At 42.4% G+C, this 25,692-nt stretch overlaps 1 protein-coding gene across 15 annotated transcripts in view; it reads right to left on the bottom strand.

The window, feature by feature from the left end:
* The window catches only part of ERC2 (ELKS/RAB6-interacting/CAST family member 2), a 900,196-nt gene that overhangs the window by 62,995 nt on the left and 811,509 nt on the right, over window positions 1-25,692 (bottom strand). For 10 of the 15 annotated variants that reach the window (XM_029052114.2, XM_039910359.1, XM_039910361.1 and 7 more), the window contains 2 exons: window positions 4,239-4,386; window positions 2,511-2,639 (listed from right to left, as the gene is read on the bottom strand). In XM_029052114.2, the coding sequence (XP_028907947.1) occupies window positions 2,511-2,639; window positions 4,239-4,386 (277 nt within the window). The remainder of the gene's footprint in view (window positions 1-2,510; window positions 2,640-4,238; window positions 4,387-25,692) is intronic. The other 5 variants (XM_039910367.1, XM_039910369.1, XM_039910370.1 and 2 more) reach the window with 1 other exon arrangement.

Here is a 25,692-nt window from a genome sequence, read left to right as displayed (position 1 = left end):
TACTTTCCCAAACCTTTAGGTACAGTGCACTGGTCTCAATAAGCACTTGGTAAATATGATTACTATTATTTGAAATAACTTCAACCTTCACAACGTGAAAATATGTCATATTCATACTATTGGATAAGTATCTGCAGAGGGCATAAGCACCAACTTCCATCTGGGCCTAGAAAAAGAGAACTCAGGCTACAGCCAGGTAGAAATGACCAGCTGAATAATAATAAAAATAATAATGATGGTATTTGTTAAGCACTTACTAGGTGCCAGGTACTGTACTAAGTGCTACGGAGTATACAATCAAAATTGGTTGGACACATTCCTGTCCCAGGTGGGACTCACAGGTTCAATCTCCATTTACAGATGAGGTAACTCAGGCAGAGAGAAGTGAAGTGACTTGCCGAAGGTCATACAACAGACAAGTGGTGGACCCGGAATTAGAACCCATGACTTTGTGACTCCCATGCCCATGGTCTATCCACTAGGCCAGCTGAAGAACTCCATTGTCCTAAGAATGCCTAAGCAAAGAAGCCAGATAATTGGCTTACTGATCAAGACAAGAATCAAAATGAATGAATCCATTTCACAGTCATGGATCCTTTCACTTTTATGGTACTCTCCCAAGCACCTGGTACAGTACCCTGAACAAAGTAAGCACTCAATATATTGAATAAATTTTCTCTGCCATGGCCGCATCCCATAGACAATGATATCATAGACATTCTTCAACAACTCTAACTAGTCTATTAAAAAAAAACAAACTATTCTCTACTCTGCCAATGCCATTGGACATTTTCCTCCTTTCAACACATTATCCTCAGGGCCATTCCTTCTATGTAGACTGCCTTCTCTCTTTTCTTCTGCCAAACCATTTCCCTCCCTTCTCTGTAAACTCTGATTCAGACTTTTCCTTTCAGTCTAGCCCTACCTGGCTCCAGCCACCATTTCCTCCCCACACCCTCACTATTATATAGTACTTATGTATAATCCCTACATAGATATAGTTGTATAGATGTTGGGCAGAAAGATCCTGGGGCCTGTGTTTAGGCCTGTGTGTACTGGCCTGAGTCTTGTCTGACTTTGAGCTATGAGCAAGGAAGGAGTAGAGTGGTTCATAGTAAGTAAGGAGCTACTCAATCAATAAGGAGGTCAGTGGAAGAAGCAGAGGAGTTTCAGTTCTCCATCTTAAGCACTGAAAGTGGACATGTTAGGAGTTTTCAGTTATTAATTTCGGAGGCAGTCCTACCCTTTGTATATGTTATGAGCGTCTTTTTTTTCTGCTTTAGACTAAAACCTCCTTGAGGGCCAGGGCTATTTTATATTTATGCATATTAACGTTAATTAATATATTTATATATTAATATTAATATATTTATGTATATGATGTATAACTATTTATGTATATTCTCTGGAAAATCCTCCTCACTCCTTGATTGCCCTCTCCTCTTCCCACCTTGACCTAGTACATGCTTTGCATTTTGTGTGACTCAATATTGGTTGACTGCTTGGCTGCCTACTTCTTCAGTTGAGTTAGAAATCTATCACCACTTTCTACCAGGTTGATTCAAGTGGATACCTTGCTCTGTATGGCATAAAGCTAGGCATGCTAGAACTGAAAGCTGTCACCTCTATCTTGTTGATTTGCCCAGTCTGGGGGCAAGCTGCTTAACCTTAGTTTCAGTTTACTTATGTGAAAAATTGAAATAATTGCATAAATTTACCTCTGAGGCTTGTGACAAATAATGAATCAAAAATATCATCAAAAATCTTTCCTGATTTATATATATATATATGTTAATCAGGGAAAATTTTATATATATATATATACACAGTCTAATTCAAGTGGTGTCATTTTATGTGTGACCTAATAAATTGTCCTAAAAGCTGATCTCAGTATCAAGTTCGCGTTATGCTTCAGTACCAGAATTTTTCCAAATATGATGTTCAGCCTGTGGGAGAGGTTCTCATTTCTAATTTGTACTACCAGATAATGACTTATTAACATATCTCTTCTCTGTGCTATCTTTGGCTCTGCCGTAGCTGTATATTTCTCATCTGGTATGTAGTTTAACTATTTGTGGCCAGAGTTTCCTAAACATGTGCCATAGTTCATAGTATCAAGCCTGTGTCAAATTATGATTATTTTGTACATCTTTCCAGGAGTAAATTGAAAGGCTAAAAGCAATCATTCCAGGCATGAGCATTCATTTCCAGAATTTAAAAAAAGAAAAAGGCTGTGCTGAGAAAAATCCTCTTGGTAAAAATAAAAAAAAATACCTTATAAGGGAAAGCTACATAGAGATAAAGGTAGCCAAGGGATCATACTAAAGGGTCAAAAGAAAGGTTTGCTATAACCTGCAAGGTTATAACTAACAATGGTTCACAGTGGTGCTATGCAGCTTCAGCAGTTAATGCTGCAACTGGTAAATCAACATAATGATAAAATTGACACATGGGCTTTGCTGCAGTGGAGTAGTTGTTTGGGGAAAATGTCTCCTAGACAGCTGACTGACCTGAGACTTTTGGATCATGTGTGCATCATGGCTGGACCCGTAGTACTTGACAGCAATGTCTGTGATGAATCCAGCATCACAAGTGGATGGTATGTTGGTGCCCTGGGGCTGTTTCTTAGATCTATAAACCTGCAGGAAAAAGCTACAATGGTTAGGTGCAAGAGGTCAGAATGCAGCAGGGAAAGGAAGGGGAGGGAAAAAAAGAGGAGGAGGAAGGGCAATAGGCGAAAAAAAGAAAGGGTTTGCCTTAACTTTCTGTTGCTGACTGAAAGCCTGTAGTATAGGATGCACAGCTCAAAATAAAGATTTACAATGTAGACGGCCCCCTGAAAGTGTGTTAGCATGGCATGCTGATCTGTGAAATGACCCCATGGTCTGACAGATAGCAGATGGGTTTCTCTGAAGAACCAGGAAGACCATGCTGGGTGACGTTCTGCTCTACCGGGTATCCGGTGGCCGAGAGGAGGAAACTTGGAACCCCATGAGGCACGGCTTGAAGACACATTTCTCTTCCTCACTCATAAAGAAAGGAAGATCAATGACCAAATGCCCAAAGCACCTGAGATAGAGCTTCTGAACACCCCTCTTTCATCATTTCATTCATCATACTTGTTTCAGCACACTATCCCTTCAAGCCAGAGATCCATCACAATGACTCTGTATGAACACTACAAGTGGCAACAGAGAGTTAAATCACTTAACAGTCACTGAAATGCTCAATGTTCATATGTATTGTAAGCATAGCAAACAGTAAATACAATATTTTCTGAGGAGAATCTTCTAGTAAGATTGAATCCTTGTGGATAGCATTAACCATCACATGCAAACATCCTCAACTTAATAATACATTTTTTTAAAAGATAGCTTAAAAGACTCTTTGGAATTATTTTCCAATTTGCTTCAATCAAAATTGTTTCCACTGAAGTCATTTCCATAAAACCTGCCAGAAAGCAAAAAGCTTTCTGACAATAGTCTGCTTAGCCTCTTAACAAATGATCTTAAAGCAAAGGTCTTAAGGACAGTACACAATGATGATACAGAATTTCACTGATCATCTGTTCTCTCTTGTCTGAGGACAATGTTTCTCGAAGGGTTGTCAGAGGACCTCAGAGTCCCATCTGTAATTCATGTGAATTTTCTGAAGGCCAGAAGCTGTTGCCAGGGTGAGGAGTGGTGAAGATAGGTGGTCAGACAATTAGAGAGCATGGGTAGGAGCAAATGAGAAGTGGGGATTTTAAGTAAAAGAGCTCAGGATAATCACCATTTGTGGGTAGCAGAACAAGAAAGAATTCCAGAGGGGCTGGAAATACTCCCAAGATAAAGAACCACTTGCTGGAGGACATATATTTTGGTGGGAAAGGTATTTAAAAAAAAAAAGGAGGCCTGAAAAGGTGGATCACTTTCAGTGGATCACTGAAATTTAGTTATGGGCCATGTGAGGTCCACAGAGGGTTGAAAACCAACAATTGAAGAGATGATGCTATCATGAAAGAGGGAAAACAGAAAAAAGCACTGGCCACATTCAACGGGAGCTAAGCCAACATGCATAGAAATATAAAAAGGCTAGAAAATTCTGCTATCACAACAGTTTGAATCTTTGTGATCCTACCTTGGTTGAGCTGTTTACGACTGGGTAATGAACACTTAAAAAATGAGGTGAGCCTGAAACAGTGAAAATGAAAAGGCAACAAACTTAGCCAGATATACACATGCACATGAATGTCCCACCTGCTGCTTTAACTGATGTACTAATCTGTCTTTTTCTCGTTTAAGGGCCATTACTTCTTCTTGAGTCTTCTTCTTCTTTGAGGCCGACAGTTCAAGCAAGGCAATATTTGCATCTTTTTCACTGATCGCAGCAAGCAGTGCTTCCTGTCTGATAAAATAAAGATTTCCATTATTTTTTTTTCTTGCTGTCAGAAAAGAAAATGAAAAGGTGTTGGCATTTGATAAAGTAGCACATGAAGTTGAAGAATGCCCCTAGAGTATACCTCAGGTGCGATACAATTATGGAAAGATTCACAAAACAAATGTTTCCCTGACTTTAACTTGGAGGGAATTTTATCCTTAAGTCTTGGGTCCAGGTACTAGTTGCTAAATGCCTCTTTTAAATGCAGGCTCCCACTGACTTCAAAGCCGGGACTGCATATGGAAGAGATATGTGGTGAGGAATCAGGATCTGGATCTAGATTTCAAATCACCTGCTTTGGCTAACTAGGGTGCTGAATATGTCAGACAAACAAAAGTGGCTGGGCAATGTTTCAAATTTTGAGTAATTTATTTTACTTTCGTAGATGATCTCTTAGAGTTAAAATGATTGTAATTAGTATCTCTGCTATCTATCATTGCCTTCTGCATATATGTGACATTTTCAAGGATTTGCTTTTCCCTTTTTTCCACCTCCTTCACCTTGAAAATTCTCCACTTTTTTTAAGACACTTTTCATTTTTGTTTTTACCATAATGGTATATAAATCCTGTGTTATCGCTGATCTTCAAATTTTTAGCAAAGTATTGAAAAAAGTAGCCCTCCTCTCATCTCTCCAAACCCTTCTCACAGCAATATCCATGACCATTTTTAATCTGGAATTTGGACTGGCTTTAGTAAGGACATGGCTCTTCTCCATGAATTTAATGAATTCCTTCTTTCTGTTGATGAAGGCTTTTACTCCATGCTACTACTCCCTCAGTTCAGCTAAGCCTTTAAAATGATAGAATGCTGCATATCCTCTGGGACAACTTCCATCTTTGGTTCTCTCCTTGAAGGACTAACCTCATATTTTTCATATAATTTTCCTCCAAGGGTGAAGAAATTAAAAGTGGTCCATATACTAGTGTGAATATATATGTAGAAGGCAAATAAATATGTTTTTGCCTTCCAATATTCCCTGCCACTAGGACAGATTCATAGGAATGATTCTGGTAGTTGATGACTTTTTACATCCAGAAGTTTCCCCCTTTTTATAGCAGAAAATTGTGCTTACTCATCTTGGCTACAGACCTGCCTGTGAGTCTCTTTACATTGTCTCAGGCTTGTGCTGTAATATAAGTAACAGAGAATGTCCAAAAAGATCTCCTATTGCAGGAGGGAAAGCAGTCCCAGTCAGACTATCAGCAGCACCATTAATATCAAGCTTCAGAGGGACTGTACTCTTTCTGGATAACATCTTGAGACAATACTCATGTTTGCCTCTCATATTCAATGCATATTTATAAAACTGTAGTACTGGGATAAATAAGTCTGCACAGAAGAGATTACAGTTCTTTTATGGACAATTTATGCCTCCCCACCCCCCAAAAAAATACACAACCTAACCTCTAGTTTCAAATTACCAAAAGTATACTTTGAAATTTTTAAAGCCAGGGAATATGACTTTTAGTATTTTCATGGCGAGACTCACACAACCACACTGCATAGACTTAAAGATATGGATTTAACAGCCCAGTTCATATTACAAAAGTTTTCGCATATTCAATGTGACAAGTTTGAATGTAGTGCACAGTGCTATGCATATACAGAAAATCTGACTTTTCCTGAGAAGTAAATAACTCTCAGGGTGTGTGCTTTGTCCTTTGGGATACACATGACAACTCCCAGGCCGAGTCAGTCAATTAATAACCATTTATTGAGCATCAATTAGGTAGGTATATAGAACTGAATTAACACTTTGGTTGCATGTTAAAGAACAGAAATGATACTTGTTCTCAAGGAGTTCCCAATCCAATAAGCAAATCAAAACAAAGAAAGTTTTAACATGAAGATGTACTTGAAAATGAGGTACTAAAAGACCATGCTGGTGCACTAAATCCTGGCTTGCCTGGCCAACAAAAGCTGCATAATTCAGAAGCTTTGGTGTACAGTTTGTCAGACATGAGGTCCTGCCAATGAGGTGGGATAGTGGCAAGTGCATCAGATTCTAGTTCAGGATCAAGGCTGTTCTCTTGTGGCCCTGATCTGGAATCTCAATTTAAGGTGCTGTGCTAAAGGCATAGTGAGCTCTCAAGATGGAACCGGGAAATGGCTGATGTTGTCACTACTACAGCTGGGGTCAGAAATAGTGAAAGGGATAACTTTTCCAGGCCCCAGGTCATGAAGCGGTATTGTCAAACGTGTCCATAATTTTCAGCTACCTCGTGGGATGCTGAAGAATCACGTTGGTTATGTGCCCTCATTGACATTGTTTTAGAGGTAGGTTTTCATAAACTATTTAAGCTGCATTTAGTCCCCTGATAATTGGGTAGGTGCCAAATCAATCTATCATATCTACTGAGCGCTTACTTTGTTCAGGGCACTGTACTAAGCACTTGAGAGAGTACACCCCCAGGGACTTTCTAAACAGGCACTGGGATGGCTTTGCTATATTAGAGAGACATTTCCATTTATATGTTCTCTGCCCCGGGCCTGCTAAAGAAGATTTGTTCTTAATATTGTTTTCATTTCATTCTAAAGCTAATAGAAAGTTGTGGGTCTTTCTGTGGTTGTTCAGTGCTCAGAGGAACTTTAACCTTCCTGACTTTAGACATTTGACAGACTTTCCACAGGAATTTAAAACCATTTCCTCTTGTTCTGTGGACACAAAAAGGAACTGGTTACAGATGACTTGCACTCGTGGGCAATGTGATCTCTAGTGTTTCTGGACTGTGTCACATTGCCCAAGGATGCCAAACTGGCACAGAGGACGCAAAGTAGCACTACCTACTAACATAACATCACTACAGTTCAGGTAGGCCGCTCTGGCATAAGCGTGGCTTTCTGCCAGTGCTTATCCTAAAGAAGCATTGCCTACTGACAGGAAGGCCTCAGACCAGTCCTGGACGAAGCCGGAGCTCAGAGAAGGTGTCAGTGCAATTCAGAAGTCAGTGAGGTCATGTCATCAGACATGCTGGAGACAGGATGTGCCCGGAACTCAAAAGAGTCCTGTTGCAAACTTCATACCATCTCTACCTCCAAGACTGCTCTACCCTGGCTCGAGTATTTCTTCCAGTAAATGGTATTTCTACAAGCCCAGGAGAGGTGAGCAGTTGTGGAAGAAGCCCCCTTCTTCTTAGACCGTGATCCTCATTTAGGACCTGATTATTTTGTATCTAACCCAGTGGCTACTACGGTGCTTGATACATAGTAAGCCCTTTACAAATATCACAATTTCCTTTGAGACAGTGAGTGTGGGAGGAGTATAAAAAGGTTTGATTGCGATGGGAGCAGGACTCATATCTACCGACAATGTTGTACATTCCCAAGTGCTTAGTACAGTGCACTTAAAGTAAGTTCAATAGCTTTCATTGATTGAATGAGGGCCACCTGTCACCGACAGAGTGTGGATAAGGGTAGTGGGTCGCTGACACAGGAAAGCTGTGTCTCTGAAAGTGTGTGAGGAATAGGTCCTCCTCAAACTCTAAGCTGCCTTTGACACTGTGGACCACTAGCTTCTCCTGGAATCACTTTTGACCCTTGACACACTTTTGACCCTCCTGGCTCTTGTGATCATTTGTTTCCCCTTTGGCCAGCTCTTCATCAGTCCCCCACTCCTAAACTGTGGATGTCTATTCTCAATTTATAATAACTCCACTGGGGAGTACATCTGCTCCCACAGCTCTATATGGGTGACTCTCTAATTCACCCTTCTAGCCCTGATCACTCACCTTCTCTGCTTTCTTGCATTTCCTCCTGCCTTCAAAATATCTCTACATGGATGTCCCACTAGCACCTCAAGGTAAATATGTCCAAAACTGAAAGCCTCATCTTCCCCCTCAAGTCCCCATCCCTGCCAAACTTTCCCATCACAGTTACCACCACCACCATCCTGCCCTTCTCCTAAGTGTGCAACCTTGGCATTATTCTTGACTGCTTCTTTTCTTTCAGTCATCATATTCAGTCTGTAACCAAATGGTGTTGTTATAGTAGTTTAGGCCCTTTTCTTATCTCCCCATATCTCCCAGATTTCCTTGCCTTGAGTCCCTTCCCTCTCTAGTCCATTCTTCACTCTGCTGCCCAAATCATTTTTCTGAAAAAATGTTCCATCCATATCTCCTCACTCCTCAAAAATCTCCAATCATTGTCCATTTCTCTCTGCATCAAGCAGAAACTCATGACCAGCACTTTTAAAACATTCAATTAGTTTTCACCCTTTAATTTACTCACTTCTTTCCACCATTACACTCCAGCTCACAATCTTCATTTCTCTCAAGTTAAATTACTTACGCTGCCTTGTTCTCCTCTCTTGCACTGCTAAACTCTTGCTCCTACTTTATCACCTGCCAAGAACTCACTCCTTCTTCATATCCCAAAATTGTCTCACCCCATCTTCAAAGCCCTTCTGAGATCATATTTTCTCTAGGCTGCCTTCCCTGCTTAATTGCTAGCTCCCTATTGTATAGATCTCCAACTGCCACCTTATCCCCTCTATGCCACCTAAAAACCTATATTCTCATAATATCCATGGCACTGGTGTATACATACTATAAACTCTATTACTCACTTAGCTGTGATTTATTTCAGCACCTTTCTCCCCAACTAGATTATAAACTCCCTGAGGGCAGGGAATGCCTCCTTACTTTGTTTCTCTTTCCCAAGGCCATCATTTGGTACTTTTCATGCAGCTTGTATCTACTCCAGCACTTAGTATGGTGCCTGGTACATAGTAAGTGCTTAACAAATACCATTAAAAAGTAAGTCCTCAATAAATACCATTGTTCTACTGATCTTTGCATTTTTAGGGGAGCTGCTGAATTTGCATGTGGAGGGGGTTGGGTGACTTGCTGATATTGTGTGGGTGGTAGAAATATATCTTTGAAAGTCTGTTAGGACCCCACTAATAGCCTCCTTCTTGTCAAATCCAGTGTTCTTGACTGCCAACTAATCTTCCTCGACCTCTGAGATGATTTATACACTGCAGAAGATGTTTCCTGCTCTTGAAAACATCGATCTTTGGCAACACTGAAACTATCTTTACCTGGTTTTCTTCCTATCTCTCTGACTGCTCCTTCTCAGGCTTTCATAGGCTCCTCCTCTGCATTCTACCCCCTAACTGGGTCCCCTTCTATTCTCCATTTACTCACAATCCCTTGGAGAACTAATTTGCTCTCATAGCTTCAACTAACATCTTTACACAGATGATTCCCAAATCTACCTCAATAAATGAGTGCTTCAATAAATATGAGTGATTGATCTACCTGTCTAGCTCTCACTTCTCTCTCATCCCTTCAGGACAGTTCTACTTGGATGTCCCGCTGGCACCTAAAACTATACATGTCCAAAACAGAATTCCTCATATTCCCACCCAAACCCTGTCCTTCCCCTGTCTTCCCCATCATCAGTTTCTTCCCTGTCTCACAAACCCATAATCTTGGCATTACCTTTACTCATCTCTCTCATTCAACCTTGCATATACAATCTGTCATGAAATCCTGTTGGTTCTACCTTCATAACATTTCCAAGTCAGCTCTTTTCTCTCCATCCAAACTGTTCCATCCAAACTGCATTTATATCCTACCATTACTATTTTTTCCTAGCTGACCTACCTACCTCCTGTCTCTCCCCTCTCCAGTCTATACTTCATTCTGCTGCCCAGATCATTTTTCTGAAAAATGTCCCATTCATAACTCCTCAAAAACCTCCAATGGTTGTCCATCCACCTCCACCTCAAATGGCTCTGAGGCATTCAATCAGCTTGTTGTTTCCTATTTTCCCTCACTGATCTCTTACTACAACCCAATCTTCCCACTAGACTCCTCTAATCTCAATTTGCACTTCATACCTCTATCTCATCTACCCAGTGTATGGTCAGACTCCATGGGAAACATTTGGGCTAGCACAGTCAAGGCTGACCTCCGCTCCATCCTGCCTCGTTAATTGCACAGAGCTGGCATAGTGCCAACCCTGGGTGGGAGGAAGACAGACCTGCCAGAGGAAGGAGGCCCCACGTCAGCAATAAGACTGTACGGTGAACGACCGCCAAGGACATACCACCTCGCGAACCTTGGAGCCCCAGAGATATCTGGAAGGGAGCATCAAGCCAGGTGGCTGATTGCCTCCCCCCCACCCATACAGGGCCCCCTTTGTTCTTGGCACACCAGAGGGGATATGAGGCAGTGCATGCGGGGAGAGGGTGTGGTGTGATCTCTCCAAGTCTGCTGGCCACCAAGGATTGTTCTGTGGATAAGACCCCTGTGTTCCACTCTAAATAAACTGTCAACCTGGACTTAACCACCTCTTTCTTTGGTATTCTGTTATTATCGATATACGGGGGGACAGATAGTCTATGCAGGCTGTGGTCCCACCCGGTACAATTGGCGTAGTCAGCAGGATAACGAAGAAATGGGATCTGGGTGGGGAGGAACCTCACTGGGGGAAATCCCGGAATGGCTGTCCACAGCAATGTGGGGCGGGGTAGCTCATGCCTTAGATGCGTGCGGGCCCCCAAGGGAGTATGGAGAGGCTCCAAAGATTCCCATAGGCTTGGAAAGGCTACTGGCAGAGACCGGGGATGCCCAAGTCGGGAAAGAAGGGAAAAGGATGGCTGCCGTGGCAGGCTGGCCATTGTAAGTAACTTTATGGATAGCCATCGATTAGGCCCTAGCAGCAGAGGCCCGAACCCCCGCTGAGTTAGTAAAACTCCTGATGGAGGCAGCAGGGATGTCCCAGTCGAAAGAATAGTGCCGAGGGACTGCGGCTGCAGCCTGGTCCCTCTTGTGGGCTGCTTGGATGATTGCAGAGGTGCAAATGTGGGCAGAGGCCCGGGGTAATATACTAGAGGGAGAAATAGCTCAGACGAGACGAGCTGGCCCGGGAATGGGACGTGTGTGCATTTACCATCCTGCTAGCCTCAACATTATCAGAAAGGCTGGAGGAGCAGGGGATGAAGTTAAAGAATTTAGCATGTAGATTTGTGCAGCTGGGGGATGCAAAGATCTGAAAGCCTTGGGAGGCAGAGAGTGAGGAGAAGGACCGAGTACGATGCTGTAGAGTGCAGGTCTGTCCTCTACTCCAGCAGAAAGTGCTAGCAGAGCAATTGCTCCCAAATGGGGCCCCCAGGGTAGGGCCCATTACAGAGAAAATGACCATTCGGGAGTACACAGCAGCTGAGCTTATCAAGCATCCGTGTGAAACAATAGCTGCTTGGTTGGTGCGGCAGTGGGACACGGGAGGAGATAGCTTTTCCCTATTGGGGATGAGGCAGGCGGTATATGCCACCACTTTCCCTGGGCCCAACCGAGGTGTCTTTACGGTGGGGATGAAGAATAAGCTTTTGTCAAACGCTCCGTGGGAATGGCACGGGTCCCTCATATCCTTGCTGAACTCCATGGTGGGACAAGATGTCTATGACGTGGGGGAAGCGATAGCCGACCTAAGGGAGACAGAAAAGGGTTGTGACCGAGTGTGGTTTGTGACACGGGATATCGGCAGATAGGGCCCAGTCGGGTGGGACTCCGTCGGGTGCCAAGAGCTCCAGGGGACGGGGTCCTGTCCGCATGACACGTAAGCAAGTATGGTATGATCTGGTGCAAGCAGGGATAGATAAAGCACAGATTGACGGACAACCAAATGCGGTTCTCGTAAAGTTATGGAAGGACTTGAGACTGGAACAGCAGTTCCGCAGGATCCCGACTGCCCCTCCCCGGGAGGAAACAGAGGGTAGCCGTGAATCAAAAAGGGGGATCATAGAGGAGTTGGATGATGGCTAGGTGGCACCAGCCCACCGGACTAGGGGTGGGGCCAAGGTCGCCCCAGCGTACGGGCCATTGGGGGTGACCGGAGGCCCCACATTGCCCCGATGATCCATTGGGGGCCCCATAACTGGGAGCAGATGTGGGCCCTGGTGGATACTGGGGTGGAATGTACCCTCATACACGGGAACCCAGAGCGACATTCGGTTCCTGGGTGACAATTGATGGCTATGGGGGAAAGGGGATCCGAGTAAAACGAACCCCACTGTGGATGAGCATGGGGAGGACCCCTCCTAAGGAATATGTAGTGCATATATCCCCTGAACCAGAAAACATATTAGGGGTGGATATTCTGGCAGGGTGAAACTGAGGCAACGCTGAGGAGTTCCGCTTGCAAGTGCGAGTGAGTAAGGCTGTCCTGAGAGGAAGTGCGAAATGGGAACCTGTATGGCTCCCAGCGCCCCACCGACTGCCCCGATTAGACTGTAAGCCCATCAAACGGCAGGGACTGTCTCTATCTGTTGCCGACCTGTTCATCCCAAGCGCTTAGTACAGTGCTCTGCACATAGTAAGCGCTCAATAAATACTATTGAATGAATGAATGACTGGTCAATACCCGGCAGTATCAGCTCCCCGGCGGGAAGGAAGATATCTCACAGACAGTAAGGGCGTTGGAGGAGGCAGGGATCATACGGTCCGCACAGTCTCCTTTTAATACCCCCGTGTGGCTGGTCCGAAAAATGGACGGGTCATGGCGTATGACAGTAGACTACCAGGAATTGAATAAGGTGGTACCAGAGATGCACTCAGCAGTGCCGAGCATTGTGAGCATACTGGAGGATGTGGTGTTACACCTGGGAACAACTCACATGGTGCTGGATCTTGCTAACGCATTTTTTAGTGTGCCCATTCAGGCAGCTGCTCAGGATCAATTTGCATTCACCTAAGAAGGACGACAGTGGACCTTCACCGTGTTACCACAAGGGTATATCCACAGCCCTACCTTCTGCCATGGGCTGATAGCGCACGATCTGGAAAAGGGGCCCCCTCTCCCAGAGGACGTCACCCGATTTCATTATATTGACGATGTTATGCTAACTGGTATGAATGCCACTGCCTTGCAGGCCTGCCTGAAGCTACTGATAGAACACCTCCAGGAACAGGGATGGGCAATAAACCCCGACAGGTGCAGGGACCAGTGTCGGTGGTCCAATTCTTGGGGGTCACCTGGTTGGGTAAGAGCCGTCTAATGCCAGGGGCAGCTATAGATATGATACGCGCACAAGGGCCCCCACGTAGCTTTAAGGAATTGCAGGGGTTCCTGGGCCTGGTGGGTTACCGGAGGTCATATATTCCTCACCTAGCCCAGTGTCTGTGGCCGTTGTACCGCTTGGTGCATAAGGAGGCAGGCTGGGAGTGGACGGTAGACGCTCAGGAGGCACTCGAGAAGGCCAAACTGTTGTCCAGACAAGTTCGGGAGCTGCAGGCTCCAGAGTCCCTGACCCCCATGATGCTGGACATCAGTGTTTACCCAGATAGGTTAGGGTGGGGCCTGTGGCAGCAACAGGTGGGAGCCACCATCCCGATAGGATTCTGGTCCCAACTATGGAAGGGGGCGGAAAGCAGGTACTCACCCACTGAATAACAATTTAACGGGTAGAGCCCCTTACGAATACGGTCCCCATCGTAGTGCGGACCACGTATCCCATCAAGGGGTGGATCAAGGGACCGTTTGACTGACCCAAGTCGGCCATGGCACAGAAACCTACCCTGTGCAAATGGCATGTATATCTGCAGCAATGGGCGACCTTCTCAGCCAACCCCATGAAGGCCGAGTTGCACGCCCTATTAGGGCCAGCGATTTACTTGTCGGACATGGATCATATTACAAAACAACCTCCCCCAGGCCAGACAATATTTGAGAAGGGGTTGGGCCAATCCTGCAGGAGGCCTGGTACATAGACGGGTCCAGCTGGGGCAACCCTGCCCACTGGACTGCCGCTGCCATTCAGCCCTTCACCAACACTATTTGGATGGGGGTGGGGGGTGGCCAGCAGTCAATGGGCCAAGCTGTGGGCAGTATGGCTGGTGGTAACTGGCGAGCTGTGGCCCCTCATAGTGTGCTTGGATAGTTGGGCGGTGTATAGGGGCCTAACCACCTGGCTGGCCCAATGGGCAACTGATGGATGGAAGGTGGGCAACTGGGACCTGTGGGGCAAGGAGATGTGAGAATACATGTGGAGGCTGGCGTAGGCAAACCACAAGAACCTCACTGTATACCATGTCTCAGCCCATCTGTGACATTCACCCCCAGGGAATATGGAGGCCGACGCACTAGCCCAAGTACAATCCCACCTGGCCAGGACTGTGGACGACATAGACTGGGAGCACCGTACGACCGGGCATAGGGGCGAGAAAATGGCATGGCAAGTAGCCAAAGGGGCAGGCCTCCCATTGAGCCTAGCACAGTTATAAGCCGCGGTGGACGCCTGTCCCATATGCTCCTGGAAAAGGCAACTACCTGTTGCATCAGGTTATATTCGAAGGGGGCGCTTGTAGTGCGAACATGGCAAGTAGATCGGGCCACTTACCCCTAGCCAAGGGAGCCGGTATGCCCTAATTTGCTTTGCAGGCCTTTCCCAGCAAAAGGGCAACCCAGTACTCCACCATAGGGGGACTGGAGAAGCTTGCAGGGATGTATGGGATGCCCCAGCAGATTGAGAGTGATCAAGGGAGTCACTTTACAGGTCAGGAGGTCCACTGCTGGGCAGAGGAGAATAATGTCGAATGGAAGTACCACCTCCACAAGCCGTAGGAAAGGAAAAATGGGCTACTAAAGGAATTACTCCAACAGGAGGGGCTGTGACCACTGGCCGGCTGGACAGCTTGCCTGCCGGCCACTATATGCGTGGTCAATACCATAGTAAATGAGGGTGGGACCACCCCGTATGAAAGACTGGTCACACCACTGGCCCCAGAGCCTGCCCTATTGAAGGTGCACATTACAGCCGCGTTAGCCCAAGCAAATCAGGTGGTGGGGGAAACTGCGGAAATTGGAGAGACTGATTCATTCGCCACATGGCTAATGAATTTGCCTGCTCATTGGCGTACTTTGCTCTTCACAATAATCATTTTAATACTATGCTTGCTTCTAGTATGCTGAGGGATATATTGCTGCTGCGGCATCATGCTCTAGGCGACCTCTGCAGGAATCAACAGGGCCGCTGATCTTTTATTTTAGTTAGCATTATTACTTACCCCTGGGCGTGCGATTAGGGATCTTTGTGGAAGAAGGGGAAGCGTCAGTATTGTATGGGTGACGTCCTTGAAAGGGTGGAGTGTATGGTCAGACTCCATGGGAAACATTTGGGCTAGCACAGTCAAGGCCGACCCCCGCTCCATCCTGCCTCATTAATTGCACAGCGCCGGCATAGTGCCAACCCCGGGTGGAAGGAAGATGGACCTGCCGGAGGAAGGAGGCCCCACAGCAGCAACAAGACTGTACGGTGAACAAACGCCAAGGATATATCACCTCACAAACCTTGGAGCCCCAGAGATATCTAGAAGGGAGCATCGAGCCAGGTGGCTGATGCCCCCCCGCACCCTTCCCACCCTCATATGGGGCCCCCTTTGTTCTTGGCACACCAGAGGGGATATAAGGCAGTGCATGCAGGGGGAGGGCGAGGTGTGATCTCTCCATGTCCGCTGGCTGCCACTGACTGTTCTGTGGGTAAGGCCCCCGCAGCGTTCCACTCTAAATAAACTATCAACCTGGACTTACCCACCTCTTTCTTTGGTATTCTGTTATTATCAATATATGGGGGACAGGTAGTTTACGCAGGCTCTGGTCCCGCTCAGTACAACCAGTGACCCCTTGCCTGCATCCTTCCTCTGGGCTGGAACTCCCTCCGCCTTCATATCCAACAGTCTAACACTTTCCCCACTTCTAAAATGCTTCTAAAATCACATTTGCTCTAGGTGGCCTTCCCTTACTGAATGCTCATTTGCTCTATCCACTCTCCCCTCACCGTTGACTATGCTCTTGGCTGTGTGTCCCTTAAGCCCTTTGATTCTCAACCCATCCCCACAGCACTTTATAGCCTTATTCTCTTTTATTTTCCCTACCTGTAATTTATTTGAATCTATTTCTCCCTGTAAACTCTAAGCTCCTTGTGGGCAGGGATCACATCTACCAACTCTATTATATAGTACTTCCCCTGGTACTTAGTAGAGTAGAGCAAACATTCAATGAATACCACTGATTGGCTGACTGCGTGTGTGTTTGTGCAAGCACAGGTGAGTGGGAAAGAAGGAGGAGGAGGCAGGAGGAAAAGGAGAACAGAGCTGGCCCTGCTTCCCTAAATCCGGGCAAACTGAAGGAATTCTAATACACACACCCACACCACACACACATATATGCTTTAGTCATTAAACTTGTGTTCTCAAGGTCTTTTTCACTAAGACATCACTCAAGTATTTTATACTACAACTGGTCTTAGCAATAGCAGAAGGCAAATATAAATATTTAGAGGGCAATAGTTCTAAAATTCTAATAATTCTAAAAGAATCGAGGAAATACAATCTATATAATATGTTTGGCATGCTCTGAAATCTGGATTATTTTAAAGAAACAATTGTATTTTTTCCTTCTTTAAGCTATTACTTTAATATCAGAGTTTTTTTCAATGGCATAGCAACCTAGAATGATAAAATCATGGAGCTGGAAGAGACATGAGGAGTTCAATTAGTCCACCTTCACATGCCTCCAGACAGGTGAGCCCCTATACCTCACAGACATATCATTATTGTTATCTCTTAAGAAAAGAGATTCCACCCCCTTCCTCACTGACTAATTTCCAAAGTTGTAATCGACTTCCAGCCATAAAACCTTCCTTATGAGTAATGGAATTCTCTCCTAATGCAATTTAACTCCCTTCCTTCACTTCTGGGGATATAAAGAGGAACTGATCACCATCCACCACAAAGAACAAAACAAAACAAAAACAAAGAAAAAAACCCCAACAAAAAACAACAACCCACTAATATACTTGAAGATGATTATTAAAATCCCAACATCAGGTTTCTCTTCTCTAGGAAAAATCTGACTGGTAACTTTAACCTTTTTCCTTAGGATTAATTTTTCACCCACTAGTCAATTTCCATTGCTCTTCTTTAGGCTTTCTCCAAGTTTCCCATGTTTTTTTTAAAAAAATGTGGTTAGTCACACAGTTAATTAAATTATTTACTCTAATAATAATGGTATTTATTAAATGCTTACTGTTCACCAACCACTGCTAGGCACTGGGCAAGATATAAAATAATCAGATAAGACCCAATCCCTGTTCCCACAGAGGGCTCACAGTCTGAGGGAAGGAGGACAAGTATTTTATTCCTCATTACAGATGAGGAAACAGAGGGGTTAAGTAATGCACAAAGTCACACACAACAGCTGCCAAATACTGTCAAACACTTGGGCGGATAGATTATAATCAGATCTAAGAGGGACTGTTATGATGACTGTAACAATTATGATGGTATTCAATAAGCACTTACTTTCTGCCAAGCACTCTAATATGTGCTGGGGTACTTACAGGTTATTGAGGTTGGACATAGTCTCTGTCTCACTTGGGACACACAGTCTAAATAGGCAGAGAGTAAAATTTAATCCCAAATTTACAGATGAGGAAACTGAAGCACAGAGAAGTTAAGTGACTTGTCCAAGGTCACACAGCAGCCTAGTGGCAGAGCCAGGATTAGAATGCAGATTATCTGATTCCCAGGCCCATGCTCATTCCACCAGGCCATGCTGCTTTCCTATTTCACAGTCTAAAAGCAGGTATCATATCCCCATTATATATGAGAAAACCAAGGCTCAGAGTGAGCAAGTGACTTGTCCGAGGCGCCACGGCAGGCCAGTGGCGGAGGCGGATGTCTAAGATGATGGACATGAAGGCCAGTGCTCACTCACTCTCTCTCTCATGCCTGGCCTCACTGATCCCACTGTTCAAGGCCCTTTGGCGATGTGTTTTCCATGCAGTCTCACTTGCCAAAGAACTCACTTGCCCTCTTCCTCATTGGCAGTCAGAAAGGATACCTTATGGACACCCACTGCTACTGAGGCTCAGAACTCGGTGGAGTACTAAGGACTTAGTATAGTGTTCTGCACACAGTGAGCACTCAATAAATACCACTGATTGATTGAATACAACAGCTGCTTGACACCAGGGCCACAGTAGCTGGAGGACAGTAGTATAAGCCAGATAGAAAGAATGTGAGCAGAATGTGTCTGTTTATTGTTGTATTGTACTCCCCCAAGAGCTTAGTAGAGTGCTCTGCACACAGTAAGTGCTCAATAAATACGATTGAAAGAATGAATGATGGCATGCACAGCCTTGTGTAAGCCTTTTCCACCACCTCCACATCTGCCATCTGCCCGAACCCAAACGTGGTGACCAAACCTGAACAAATTACTCTAATAGCAGCTTGATCAATGCTGAGAATAAGAGAAGTCTGACATACTAGCTCATCCTCTTTCTTACAGTATCATGCTGATTTTGAGGAATCACTCTGTACTGTCTAATTCTACGACACCTGAGCTTTTATCTGCTGCACTTGAGTCCAGGTAGCTTCCCTCCCAGTCTGCATTTATGTTAGCTTAGGTACAATAGCTTGGCTTGACCTCTCTGTATTTGACCCCCAAAATATCTGAAACTACTTTTGGGGGTGGAGAGGGTGAAAGGAAATAAAGAATTCAAATGCTGATCTTCTGTAAATGCATAATCTAAATAGGCAAAGCTGCTATCCACATGTGTGTCTTCAATTCATCTACCAAGTTTCCCCATTCACTCTTTCAGAAAAATGAAGCTGGTACAAGATCACAGAATTGGACTCCTTCTGTTGTTTCTCTGTCAGTTGAGGCTGTCAGAATGGAACCCTGAGGTCAGGCTTTAATGTAAATGGTGGAAAGTCATGTTGTGGGCATTCACCTACTCAGAAAGTGAATAGAGGCAATAGCCATCAACATTTTCCCTTCTTCCCATGCCCACCTAAGGGTCTGCCGAGTAATAGAAACTACTCAATATAAGAACATGGGGAAAGAGCACCAGAACAATTTATAACCCTTAATTATCTTTTCTGTCAACTAAAGGAAAAATACATTACAAACTAGAATTCCATATAGATGTTATCATTTATTGCAGCCCAAGCGTCTTATTATTGTTTAATAAATGAAGCTAATAAAAATACATTTTAAAATCATTTATTATACAAGTGCATTCAAAGACATTCTTTAGCAGTAATATTTACAGAAAGTAATCCTTTTTGTTATTAGTAGCTTTTGGTTTTCTGGCAAACTAATCTGTTATATAAATACTAGGGCAATATTTCCAGTGAACTCCAAGCAAAGGTAATATGCCCAGGGTTATATTAAAAATACCTTCGATTAAAAATCCTGGGCCTTGGTCTAGAAATATGTTCCTCCCAAACATCATACCTGTTCTACTACTTTGAAACCTAATATGTCCTGGTCATAAATATGAAAAATGCCAAATATATAAAACAGTATTTGTAAGATACAACCAGAGAAGAAAATGATGAAACTATCCACACTATGAAGAGAATATTCAAATCCAAACTTTTTTCCCAGCTAATATTTCTATTCAATCCTAAATTTCAATATGTTTAGGTAATAAACCTGGATATTATTTTACCAATGCCACAAATCTTTTTAAACAACAATTTATTGGAGCCTATGCATCTACTAATTAACTAGATAAATAATGATAATAATGATAGCAGTAATAATAATGATGATGATTAAAATAAGAATAATAATAGTATTCAGTAAGTGCCTACTATCTGCAAGGCACAGTACTCAGTGCTGGGACAGACGCAAGATAATAGGGTTGGACACAATCCATGTTCCACACAGGACTCACGGTCTTAATCCCCATTTTCCAGATGAGGCAACTGAGGCACAGAAAAGTTAAGTGGGTTGCCCAAAGTCACACAGCAGACAAGTGACAGAGCCAGGACTAGAACCCAGGTCCTCTTACTCCCAGACCCATGCCCTTTTCCAATAGGCCACGCTGATTCTCAACTATTGTAAAAAAAAAAAAAGTAAATTCCTTTACATTATAAATCCTAAGTAAAATATATATGGTATATTTTCAATAACCAAATTCTCAATTCTAGACCATAAAATTTAAATATTTGTATGAATGCACATCTTAAAGAAATTCACATTTGATCAACTGGAAATGAACTGAATATGTCTATTTTTAAACACATTTAAAATAAATCCTTCAAATGCCAAATGTATCAGCCCCATTTATTGCACCTAGAATGACTGATGCACAGTGAAAAATATAGTTAACTAAACAGCCGAAGAAATCACTGACCCTAAAACCAACTCTGGTAAGCTTTCACATTTAATTCAATAGCTGCTCCTCTCCTCTTTGTTTTCAGTTAACATTCCTGGAGAGCAGAAGTCACTCTGTAGCTTTCTTGGTACATTTGCATGCTGAAAATCTGCAAAATTATCTTCATAAAAGTGCAAGCATAGAATATACAGTTTCTAAGGCAATCTACAGCTGAAAAATATTACTTAGCATATGAAGAGGAAGCTCAAGCATACTAAAAAGAAATATAAGATAATGCAAGGAGAAATAAATTCATAAAAGCCTGTTGAATGCCAAACTGAAAAAGTATATTGTATGCAGTATTTTATCAAATTGCAGCCTAAACAAATGTCAAAGGGAATCATTTCTTTTAGAAGCACAGGGAAGAATAGAGAAAAAAGTGTTCTGCACTAACATACATTTAGTCAAGGTTAACAATGGATAAAAACAGCTACTTAGAACAAATTTAATAACCCTAACCTGTCATTCAGCTTGTAGGAGGTATGCAAGATACAGCTAATAAAACACACAAAAAAATGGCTTTAGCCACCCTGAAAAAGTTATCAATAGAATTAAAAGAGGCTGAAGGACAACTCATAAGATAAATGCCTTCTTTTGAATTCTGCCTTGCAGTTAACCTTCACAAAGAGTCTCCCAGATTTCTCTAACAGTAATATATTGTATTGCCACTTATCACAATCAATTTAAAAGGCAACTTTGTAAACATTTCTGCTTTATTCTTCAACTATGTTAGTCTAATAGTCACTATCTGAACCTCAACCAGAGACCCCATATTCATTTCCAAAACAGTATGTTGGAGCTGGTAAAATTTTGACACCAAATAAATTTAAAGGGCTGTTTTCTGTTGTTTTGCAGGGGGATTTTTTATAAAATAAAACAGTAATGATGTTTTCTTCCTGGGGCCATTGCTGTTTTCATTAGCTAAACTATACTCAGTAACACTTTCAATTACAGACATAACCAGGGAAAAAATTTCCATTAAGAAATATTTAGACTAATGACATATAGTAGAGGGCCTACATTATGTATAGTGCTCAGCCCACAGTCATGGTCTAATTATACTGTGAAAAAAACACAGCTCCATCAACCCTTTTCCTTTTAATTACTGTTTTCTTTCCCTCCTGACCCTGAGATTTCAAACTTAAGTTCAGTAGGAGGTGACTTGAGATAGGTGGTGATGAAAGATCTTGTTCAAAACAGCCTCTTTTTTACCCCTTGGGAAAAAAAATCTACTTAAAGATCCACTACTCAAGCACTGTAGACTCTGATTTATTAAAACCACAGAAAACTACATTTTTAAAACTCACTCTTTAAAAGTTTAAGGCATCTCTGAAATTAACGTAGGTATGGATGGCATTACAGGTTAAAATGTTTTTCATCAACAGCATCCAGAATGAAAAACAAGCTAAAGCCACACATGCAGAACATAAGCAGCTCATAATTGTTTATGCACATTACATTCAGTTGTCTACCCAAGACTGACCTTAAAAGTAGTTTTCTCCATTACAATGACTTCCAGCTTTATAATCAAATAGGACATGATTGGAATTTCTCTAACTTATAAAAAAAGCTTAATGGAAAAACTCGATTGGGAGTTGGAAGTCATAGGTCCTAGGTGCCTGCTTCATAATACCAGGTGAACTTGAGGAAGTTTAATTTTCCTACCACGCATTTTTTCCCTAATTATAGGAGGTGGGGATAAAAATATCTGACCCCTTCTATTCATGGAGCTTGGGTGAAGAAAAATGAGATTATGGTCTCCTTTCATTCTTGTGAACCTACACGGGTATTCTTCATATCATTCCTTCTCCACTGGCCAGATGCACACAAGTTCTCAGGCAGTACACTTATCCCTCATGTGATTCTTAGTTGGTCAGAGCTGACAGGAAAATTACTTAAGGAGCATCAACCAAGGTCCAGACTAAACTAAGCTCCCCTAATTACCCATGATATGGAGGACATTCGCATACCATCTCTCATGAATGTGCATACCCCTTCTATAGGTCTAGGCGGGGGAGAGGAGGGAAAATTTTTATGGGCCAGTCAATAATAAGGTCTATATACATTGAAGATATATTTAACTTCATCAAATTCCATAAAGGCAGCAAAATATTTAAGTAGTGAGGTCATTCTGAATGTCTTTCTACTAATGCTCCCGTTTTGACTAAGCAAACTTAAACGTTCTGATGGGTCTCAGTCTCAAAGAAAATCATTAAGAAGCCTTTGAAATAGTTTCCGTTTGCACATTTAACTTTCATTTGTTGACTTCTGTGTCTTGAACAAAGTTCAGGAAAAGAACAGATCTTGAGTGAAGAGAAATATCTGTTCATAGCATGATGGTTACATCAGCCTTCCAGACCGAGCTCATTCAATAACTGTTCATTATCATTTGGTATGTACTGGTAGAAATGATTACATAGGAGTAGGTAACACATGATTTCAGGCAGCATGAGAAATGGGAAGACATTTTAAAAGGTGACCTTTTAAAAGTCAGGGTCAAGTGCAAAATCTAACCAGTGCCAAGCCTACTTCAAAGCAAAGATTTTTTGGTGGGAAGGGAGGAGGAGGCTAAATAGGAAGAACTGAGGCTACCCACACAAGTGAATATAGGCTGGTAATGTGTGTAATGTTAGAAGATCATCATTCATTCTTGTTATTCCAGTTCTAAATAGAGAACACTTCTCTGTTGCCCGTTTTACAGTTGGCCAAGATGCTTGTATATTAAATGGACTATACAAGGCAAACTGGAGGATTATCAAGCCTGAGAACAAGAAAACCATAAAGACTTACATAATAGAGGAACCTAACTTTGCACTGAGTCCAGCTAGGCTAGTGAAAACAATACTATACTTAACCTTGTACTGTCAACCTGCTTTCTTTCAGAATAACCATCTCTTTTTTAAAAATAGGATAAAAATGTAGTTTGCATAAATTTTAGTTCACTGCATCACATGAAACTTTTTTCTTTTTTCTTTAGACAAAATATTACATTGCTTAGAAACTGGTTTTTTTTACTTTATTTTACAAAATATTTAGAGGATATCCAATGCTTATTATTAAAGTATTCAAAGCAACAAATACCTCTAAAATATTATCTCCTTTCCTCAGATTAATTCAATTTGAACATTTTGTTCAAACTAATCTATTTTTTATCTTTATAAGAGCATATTGCCATCTGTCAGATTTTAATGAAAATAAATCAGCTATTCAGAGTGCTAAGTTAAATAACTAGATGTGTGTGATGGAGCATTCTTTAAAATTTATCTCATTGAAGATTTAAGGAAAAGAAAATTAAGGAGTCTGGGATATGATCTTTATGGGGACAAATATTTGGAACATAATTCTCATTAGAGGGCGCCTTTGCATTTTTGCTCATGGCAACTTTAGGGAGGGAATTCATTCATTCATTCAATAGTATTTATTGAGTGCTTACTATGTGCAGAGCACTGTACTAAGCGCTTGGAATGTACAATTCGGCAACAGATAGAGATAATCCCTGCCCAGTGACGGGCTCACAGTCTAATCGGGGATGCTTCCATGGGTGAGAGGACTACCAAATATGGGGTCAATGGAGAATCCCCCGTGCTCTGTTTAAACAGGGGTCCATTCACCGATGAAAAATTTAGATTGAGACAGTTCAATAGCTTTGGCACGAATTTTTGAGCAAGTTGGATGGAATGATAGTACTTAGCAGCTTCTGAGTATAACTCAGAGCCAATAAAATCCAAGAACCTATAAAATTTTTTGAAAAAAATTAATAGGACCCAATTTAGAGACATCTAAAACAAGATTCTCTTTAAGAACGATTAAAATTGGGGGGGCGGGGCAGGGGAAAATATCCTACCTCTTATCAAACCATCAACACACCTTGGATTTCCAGAAATAGGGTAGTGAAACCAAAAGTGATTAGGAGTTTGGAGTAGCCTCCACAACAGGACAGACAGAAACAACTAGATCTTTGCAAACTGGAAAGACACAGGTCGAGAGTGGAGATGTTTGAAGTTTACAAAATCATAAAGTGTATGGGCAAGGAGAATGCAGAAGTGCTATTTATAGTGAAGCATGTGGCCAGATAAAAAGCCTGGAAGTCAGAGGACCTGGGTTCAAATTCCAATTCTGCTAGTTGTATGTTGTATGGCCTTGGATAAGTCACTAAACTTTTCTGTGCCTCAGATTCCTCATCTGTACAAATGGGGATAAGTACCTGTTCTCCCACTCTCTTAGATTGGGAGCTCCAGATGGGGATAGGGACTATCTGCTTATAGTGTATCTATTCCAGTATTTAGCCTAGTGCTTGGCACATACTACTTAACAAAAAGCACACTTACTATTTTTCATTATTCACAAAATTACACAATATCAGGATATAATATATTTAAGTGTAAGATGGTGGGTTCAAACCAATAAAAGGAAACACCTTTTCACATGGAAACTATAAACAATTTATCACAGGATTTTTTTAGGTAAAAAATATTTTCAAGGAAGGTTTGAATAAATTCTCAGGTGAGAGGTCCATAATAGAATATTAGAGGAATATCAGTTATTATTGTCATTATTACTATTAATAATCATATTTCTTGAGCGTTTACTGAATGCAAAGCACTGTACTAAGCATTTGGGAGGCTACAATATAACATCAAAAACATTCCCTGCCTACAATGAGATCACAGTCTAGAGAGGGAGACAGACATTAATATAAATAAATAGATAAATCAATAAATTACAGACATATAGCAGCATGGCATAGTGGATAGAGCATGGGCCTGGGAGTCAGAAGATCATGGGTTCTAATCCCACCTCTGCCACTTGTCTGCTGTGTGACCTTGGGCAAGTCACTTAACTTCTCTGGGTCTCAGGTCCCTCATCTGTAAAACAGGGATTGAGACTGTGAGCACCATGTGGGACAGGGACTGTTTACAGCCCAATTAACTTGTACCTACCCCAGTGCTTAGTACAGTGCCTGGTGCACAGTAAGTGCTTAACAAATGTTATAATTATTATTATTAATATTATCATTATATGCATCATATTAATGATGTGGAGGCAAAAATTAGATATGTTAAATGTATATACATGTCAATATTAAGATGGATGTCAAGG

The sequence above is a fragment of the Ornithorhynchus anatinus genome, chromosome X1 (assembly GCF_004115215.2).
Source record: "Ornithorhynchus anatinus isolate Pmale09 chromosome X1, mOrnAna1.pri.v4, whole genome shotgun sequence".
NCBI classification, from domain to species: Eukaryota; Metazoa; Chordata; class Mammalia; order Monotremata; family Ornithorhynchidae; genus Ornithorhynchus; species Ornithorhynchus anatinus.
This window is presented reverse-complemented; position numbering and strand designations above follow the sequence as displayed.